Source organism: Lagenorhynchus albirostris, chromosome 15 (genome assembly GCF_949774975.1).
Source record: "Lagenorhynchus albirostris chromosome 15, mLagAlb1.1, whole genome shotgun sequence".
In the NCBI taxonomy this organism is placed as follows: domain Eukaryota; kingdom Metazoa; phylum Chordata; class Mammalia; order Artiodactyla; family Delphinidae; genus Lagenorhynchus; species Lagenorhynchus albirostris.
This window is the reverse complement of record NC_083109.1, coordinates 71,702,483-71,710,473: the sequence shown is the minus strand read 5'-3', so window position 1 is coordinate 71,710,473 and position 7,991 is coordinate 71,702,483. Positions and strand designations below refer to the sequence as shown.

Here is a 7,991-nt window from a genome sequence, read left to right as displayed (position 1 = left end):
TTGTTTTTTTTAATCATATAGAAGTTTTAAATTTTAAACAGTTAAGTTTATCAATTTTTTCATGTATGGTTTCTGTATATATGTGTCCTGCTTGAGAAAGTATCTCTTATCCCAGGCTTATAGACATGTTTTCCTTTTTTCCCCAATATTTTTATTGTGTGTGTGTGTGTGTGTGTGTGTGTGTGTGTGTGTGTGTATGTATTACCTCTAGCTATTGACTAGCTGGAGACCATTGGCAAGTTTCCTAACATTGCTAAGCCTTGGTTTTTTCATCTGTAAAGTAGGGATAATATTTTGTTATTGGCATGGTTGAACGAGGTAACATTTAAAGGCCATTAAATGCTTGACCCATTTAGAAGTTGTTCAGTAGTGGGTAGCTATTGTTATTATATGTTATGTGATTATATATCTATTAGAATATTAGACATTTTATCATAATTTTTTTGTGTGTCTGCCTCTTTCACTAAGGCATTTCATTGGTAGGAAATATGGCTTCCCTTAGTACCTAACCAAGTGCCTGGCAGTTAGCAAGTGTTCAGATATTTATTGAATGAATGAATTGGTTGATTGAATGGATGAAACCAAGTCATAAACGGAGAAAGCAGTAATGTTATCAAGCAGTTCTGATATGAAACTAAACACAAAACTGAGGTTTAACTAGGGTAGAAGGAACGTTATTAAGTATCTAGGGGCTCTTGTCCAAGGATGAGCTCCAAGAGGACTGAGGTTTCACTGATTTAAACTGCATGCAAATGTTTAGATGAAAGTGCATTTTTCCAGGGAGAGGGTCCAGAAGCAGATTATAGTTCCAGGAGGCCAGGGATCTGGAATATTTTGTTCACCATTGTATTCCTAGCTCACAGAATAGAGCCTGGCAGCTCACAGATGTTTATTGAATGAATATCTGGCTGACTAAATGAAAAGCTTTCATTGGAGTCTCAAAAGGGTCTTTAGTCCCCCCAAATTTTAAGACAATAATTTGGAAGGAAAAAAATCAAACAGATCCCTTAGAGAAGCTTTATCTGGGCCAGAGCTCTGAGAGGAATTTATCACTGTGGAGTGATTGAGGAATCCCTCCTGTGATTCCTTTCAAGGAACTGGTTGATTCCCTTATCCATCAGCTTTCTGATTCTCACATGATAGGCTGTAGTCAAGCTTGAATCATAAGCCAACTTCTGCCACCTACTATCTGTGTGACCTTGGTTATATTAAACATGTCTAGGACCAGGTTTCCACAATAACATCCTTTGAGGGCCTGCTGAGTGGATTAACTCAGAATGTTGGTGTAATGCTGGAGCATTATAGTGCACAACCAATTTTTGTGTCTTCACCTGCTCTCTTCCAACTTTTTTTTTTTTTAAAATACATAAGACATTTGTTCACATCCATTTACCCTGATTCTCAGACCTCGAGGCAGTTTCTTGCTCTAACCAGTCTGCCTCTACCAGTCCATAGGATTTGTTTGGTTTGGCAAGTAAATATCAATTACTGTCATTTATGGAAACTGCTGTCCAAATACGCCTAATTACTCTGTAGCACAAGAATAATGAGGGGAAATCATTTCTTGACTTCCTATTGTATAGTAGCACTACTGGGCACTTTCATGTCTTATCTTACCCTACAAATTAGACTTGTCACTAAGTACAAGCATTAACAAAATATTTGCTATTTGGATAGTAATTTTGTACATAGACCATAGAAGGCACTAAAAAAATAACTGTTGACCAAATAAACTTTCTTTTACATTTTAACCTAAACTTCACAAACATTTAAGCATGGGCAGACATGCTCCCAACCATAAAATGAGACTGCAAATGGGTGAGTTCTCAGGGAAACTGGCTTGTATGAAGCTGTTTTTAGTAGATTAATCAACAAATATTTACTGAGTGAATACTCTGTGCTCAAACTATGAAAAAACCTGGGGCTTGTGAGAACATAGTACTCCAGGAGCTGAGTTGCAGGTGGGGAGACTAGATCAAGACTGGGGAAAGTTTACCTAGTTGGCCCAGACTGGGATGGACATGACTGAGAGTGAATGGGCAGAGACTTTTGTAGGTTTTCAGGAGAGATCTCTTGGCAGGGCTGACAAAGGAGGATTTAGTGGGAAAGGACTGGATTCAGTGTTGGGACACTTGGGCTCTAGTTCTGGATGAGGCTTAACTGGCTGGGAGACTTGGGGCAAGTCCCTTAACTTCTCCAGACATCAGTTTAGCATCTGGAAAATAAAGGAGGGTGGTGGTATTGTTGAACTTGTTCAGTTATTAAGTGCCTTCCAATTCCTAGATTCTAAAATTCTGACAGCCACACTTATTTTTCCTTTGAGAAGAAAATACTTCCTACACTTGGAATTGCAACAATCAATGGCATTTATAAAACACCCACTATATCCTAGAAGACTGTGCCATAAATCCCCCCCAGGTTTTTTTTTAATTAATTTATTTTTGGCTGTGTTGGGTCTTTGTTGCTGCATACGGGCCCTCTCTGGTTGCAGCGAGCGAGGGCCACTCTTCGTTGCAGTGCGCGAGCTTCTCATTGCAGTGGCTTCTCTCATTATGGAGCATGGGCTCTAGGCGTGTGGGCTTCAGTAGTTGCAGCACGTGGGCTCAGTAGTTGTGGCTCGCAGGCTTAGTTGCTCCACAGCATGTGGGATCTTCCCAGACCAGGGTTCGAACCTGTGTCCCCTGCACTGGCAGGCGGATTCTTAACCAACTGCGCCACCAGGGAAGTCCCCCCCGCCCAAGGTTTTTTAATCATTATTTTTAATTGTGGCAAAATACACATAAAGTTTACCATCTTAATCATTTTTAAGTGTATAGTTCAGTAGTGTTAAGTACATTCACCTTGTTGTGCAGTGGTCCCCACCATCCATCTCCAGAATGCTTTTCATCTTGCAAAACTCAAACTCTGGACCCATCAAACAATAACTCCCTATTCCCCTTTCCCCCCACCACTCTATTTTCTGTCTCTATGAATCTGACTACTTTTTGTACCTCATATAAGTGGAATCATGCAATGTTTGTCTTTTTGTGAGTGGCTTATTTCACTTAGCATAATCTCCTCAAGATTCATCCATGTTGTACCATGTGTCAGAATGCCCTTCCTTTTGTAAGGCTGAATAATATTCCATTTTATGTATATATCATATATTTTTATCTGTTCATCTGTCGATGGACACGTGGGTTGCTTCCACCTTTTATGTCTTTTGAATAATGCTGCTATGAACATGGTATACAAATATCTTTTGGAGACCTCACTTTCAATTTTAGGGGGTATATGCCCCAAAGTGGAATTGCTTGATAATATGGTAATTCTATTTAAAAATTTTCAAAGATACACTGGTCTGTTTTCCATAGTAGATGTACCATTTTGCATTCCCACCCACAATGCACAAGGGTTCCACTTTCTCCACATCCTTGTCAACATTTGTTATTTTCCTTTTCTTTTTTTTTTTTTGATAGTAGCCATCCTAATAGCTATGAAGTGGTATCTAATTGTGGTTTTGATTTGCATTTCCCTAATGATTAGTAACGTTGGGAATCTTGTTATGTGTTGTCATTTGTATATCTTCTTTGGAGAGATGTCTGTTCAAGTCCTTTGCCGGTTTTTTTTAAATTAATTAATTAATTAATTAATTTATTTTGGCTGAGTTGAGTCTTTGTTGTTGTGCATGGGCTTTCTCTAGTTGCGGCGAGCGGGGGCTACTCTTTGTTGTTCTGTGCGGGCTTCTCATTGTGGTAGCTTCTCCTGTTGCAGAGCATGGGCTCTAGGCATGCGGGCTTCAGTAGTTGAGGCTCACGGGCTCTAGAGCGCAGGCTCGACTATTGTGGTGCACAGGCTTAGTTGCTCCGCGGCATGTGGGATCTTCCCCGACCAGGGCTCGAACCTGTGTCCCCTGCACTGGCAGGAGGATTCTTAACAGCTGCACCACCAAGAAGCCCCTTTGCCCGTTTTTTTTTTTGTTTTATTTATTTATTTATTTATTTTTTTGGTACACGGGCCTCCCACTGTCATGGCCTCTCCCGTTGCGGAGCACAGGCTCCGGATGCACAGGCTCAGCGGCCATGGCTCACGGGCCCAGCCGCTCCGCGGCACGTGGGATCCTCGCGGACCGGGGCACGAACCCGTGTCCCCTGCATCGGCAGGCGGACTCTCAACCACTGCGCCACCAGGGAAGCCCCTGCCCGTTTTTTAATCAAGTTGGTTTTGCTGTTGTTGTTGAGTCGTAGGAGTTCTTTATATATTCTAGATATTAACTCCTTAGCAGATTCACAGTTTGCAAATATTTCCTCCCATTCCATGGATAGCCTTTTCACTCTGTTGCGTCTTTTCATGCACAGAAGTTTTAAACTTTGATGTAGTCCAGTTTATCTATTTTTTTCTTTTGCTGTCTGTGCTTTTGGTGTCATATTCAAGAAATCATTGCCAAATCCAAGCTTTCCCATGTTTCTTTCTAACAGTTGTATAGTTTCAGCTCTTACATTTAGTTCTTCCATGAATTTGGGGTTTTTTTTTGTTTGGTTGTTTTTTTGGCCATGCGGCATTTAGGATCTTAGTTCCCTGACCAGGGATGGAACTGGTGCCCCCAGCAGTGGAAGCCAGGAATCTTACCCACTGGACCGCCAGGGAAGTCCCCTTCCGTGCATTTGGAATTAACTTTTGCATAGGGTGTAAAGTAAGAGTTTAATAACTTCATTCTTTTGCACGCGGATATCCAGTTTTCCTAACACCATTTGTTGCAAAGACAAGCTTTTCTCCACTGAATTGTCTTGGCACCCTTGTTGAATATCATTTGACCATATACGAGAGGATTTTGGGTGGTTGTACAGAAGGATATGGTCTCTGCTTTAAGAAAGCCTCAGTAGAATTGAATACTCAGATTATGTTTCAAACAGCATTTTTCCAGTGCTGGTTGTGTGCTCACTGGGTTCATGTTTTCCCACACTTTACCTCTTAATCTTCCTATCCAACAAGTGAGATAGATAAGATGATCCCCTTTAACAAAGGAGTAAACTCAGTCCCCAGAAAAGCACGGTTATGTCTTATGTAGGGGCAGGGACAGAGTCAGGATTTGAACCCAAAGTTCTTGGCTCCACGTGTCCTGCTATTTCAGGTTGAGATGGACCTCGTGTTCTCATCTCTAAAATGCGGGCAGAAGTGAAATGAGAGGTCTCTATTGAGCAGCCTTGCAGCTGTAGGATCTATGCAGATCTATGTAGGATCCTGGCAGCTATGCATTAAGGAGTCGCCAAAAGCCAGGGACCAAGCGTGAGGTGTACACGTTAAACACTATTAGACTGCAGAGAAGAACGGAACTCAAACCCCAAGGCCAGCCCGGAAGGCCAGAGTCCTAGGACCGGAGCCCCGCCCCCGGGCGGACCCCAAGTCCTTACCCGGAACCAGGGCGCGGCTGGGCTGTGCTACTGGTGCGGGTGAGAGACGAGCAAAAGAAAATTGCCTGCGACGAGAGTCTCGTTGAAATGCCCCAATGGTCTCTCCGGATGGAGAGTTAACAGTTTCACAACGTCTCTAGGGTTAGTTCCCTTGCCTCTCTCCCTTTTACTCACCTCCCGCGGTGTTATTTTTCCCCTTCGGCCCTGCGTTGGATGTCCTCTTGGTACGCCCCCACCCTGACCAGGAGGGGCGAGGCGGCCGCTCGCGTGGGCACTGCGCATGCGAATCTCGCAGACTGAGGGTGGGGTGGGTGGGAGTACGGACCCCGCCCCTTCGCGACTCCTCGCGTGACGTCGCGGGGGGCGCCGGCCTCCGCCCGGCTGCGAGCGGTGAGAGCGAGCGGCGGGCTGACTCGACGCTGCTACAGCGGGAAGGGATATGGGTGTTGAGTTTCTGCTGGAGGGGCTTTGCGGGGGAGGGGAGGCCTAGGTGCACCAACAGCCGCCGACCTTCAGGCTCTACCCTCCTCCTTCCTACCTTTTACCCCTTTACAGATGTTGCGGGACAGGAGGCAGGGCCAGGGCTGTGCGTTTGTGACACCTGCATTTCCCTGGAGCCCTCCTTCTCTCCCATCCCATATGTTTATCTTGCCTTCCAGATGTTCCTTTTCATCAGGCTCTTGCTTCTCGCCAGGGAAAGCGCACTCCACTTGGAAGCTGGAGACGGGTTTCAGACTTTGGCCCTACCACTCCTTTGTTAAAGTGCCCGAGCCTCAGTTTTCCCCACAGTCTTTTTGCCTTGCTTCATCTGGTTTTGAAGATCAATATGACCCAGAGGAATAGAAAGGAAATGGACATTTGTTCAGTTCCTGCAAGGCCAAGTACTATGCAAACTGTTTTATCTGCTCCATTTAGTCCTCACTACTTGATGTTCTTAGAACTCCCATTTCACAGATTCTTAAGCTCGCAGAGGTTCACTGATTTTTCTCACATAGCCAGTGAGTGGCAGAGGAGGACTCAAATTGAGTTTAGCTCCAAAGTGGAGTTCTTTTTCATCAAACGCTTCCCTTGTCTGGGCTATCAGCTGGAACTGTTCTTCAGCCAAACCCTAGCCCCAGAACAGTTGCTTCCTGAATCTCTCCCGTTGAGAATTCTCCTTTTCGAGTTCCTTTTTCCAGTACAGCGTGCTCTGCTCTGCTTCCACCTTGATTACTTCAGAAATGAAATGCAGCAAACATTTATTGAGTGGTGCCTGGAGATGAACACTTGGAGTCAAGAGCCTTGGGTTCTTGTCCTGGCTCTGCCACTAACTGGCTGTGTGGCCTTGGCCAAGTCCCTTGTCTTCTCGGCGCTTTCACTTCCTTTGAGTAAAATGGGTAAGTGCCTTCTTACTGGCAGGCTCTTGTCCAGGTCTCCCTTCCTGTCCTCCAGCAGGCTCTCCCTGGAGGCCCAGACCCCTCTGCTCCCCATGGGCAGCTGCCAGGCAGGGCACAACCTGCATCTCTGCCTGGCCCACCACCCACCTCTGGTCTGTGCCACTTTGATCTTGCTGCTTCTTGGCCTTTCTGGCCTGGGCCTTGGTGGCTTCCTCCTCACCCACAAGACTGGCATGCGCAGCCCTGACATCCCTCAGGTGAGTACTCACCCTCTGGCTCATCCTTCCCCTGCAGGCCAGCTCTTGCTGCTGATCTCCTCTCACCTCTCCGCACCTTCCTTTTGCACACAGGACTGGGTCTCCTTCTTGAGATCTTTTGGCCAGCTGACCCTGTGCCCCATGAATGGGACAGTCAAAGGGAAGTGGCGTGGGTCTCACGTCGTGGGCTTACTGACCACCTTGAACTTCGGAGATGATCGAGACAGGAACAAGACCCAGACATTCCAAGCCCAGGTCCAGGGTAGTCGTATGGGATTGAAAGGTGAGACCAAGGAGGACTGTGGGGTTGGATATCAGAACATTCAGAGGTGGGCCCTGCCCCTGACCTCACCATCCTGGTGACCTTGGGCACATCTCTGAGCGTTAGTCACTTCTGCTGTAATAGGACTAGATACTTTCAGTGAACACAGTGCCCACTGTGTAGGGTCTCTATAAATGTTTCCTCTCTCCCCTTCCAACTTTGAGGTTCTTTGATTCTATCCTTGGAGGTGTGATGAGATGGGCAAGATTTGACCTGAAGTTTTTTCTCAACCCTCTTCATCCCTTGGGGCTTCTGTTCGAGGCACCTTCTTTTTCCTCAGGGATATCAGAGAAACATGTTCTGTTAATTTAAACTAGTGTCTTTAGTGCCTGTTATGTGCTTAGCACAGCTCTGTGTGCTATGAAGGATACAGAAGAATCAGACATCCTCCATTCCCAAATTGCTTAGAGTCTTCTAGGAAGATGATGAGTGAGAGTGAGTCAGAGGGTGCCATTAATTCCTGTGTGAGATTTGGCCTCAAGTTCCTTATCTAAAAACTGTGGAGATGAAGAAGGAGGAGAGAAAGGTGGAATTCTTAGACTTCTGAGGTCCTTTCCAACACGATTGTTCTAAGATTCTCCTATGAGTCAATAGGTGTATGTGTGTGTAGGCACACATACGCATATTGCCAGGTGAGAGTAGGTCT

At 45.3% G+C, this 7,991-nt stretch overlaps 1 protein-coding gene across 5 annotated transcripts in view; it reads left to right on the top strand.

The window, feature by feature from the left end:
- The first annotated feature begins 5,412 nt into the window (after positions 1 to 5,412).
- The window catches only part of TMEM219 (transmembrane protein 219), an 11,097-nt gene continuing 8,518 nt past the window's right edge, over positions 5,413 to 7,991 (top strand). Inside the window, exons 1-3 of one of the 5 annotated variants that reach the window (XM_060123299.1) lie at positions 5,413 to 5,531; positions 6,822 to 7,023; positions 7,117 to 7,306. In XM_060123299.1, coding sequence (XP_059979282.1) covers positions 6,859 to 7,023; positions 7,117 to 7,306 — 355 coding nt within the window. In that variant the 5' untranslated portion in view covers positions 5,413 to 5,531; positions 6,822 to 6,858. The other 4 variants (XM_060123297.1, XM_060123298.1, XM_060123296.1 and 1 more) reach the window with 4 other exon arrangements.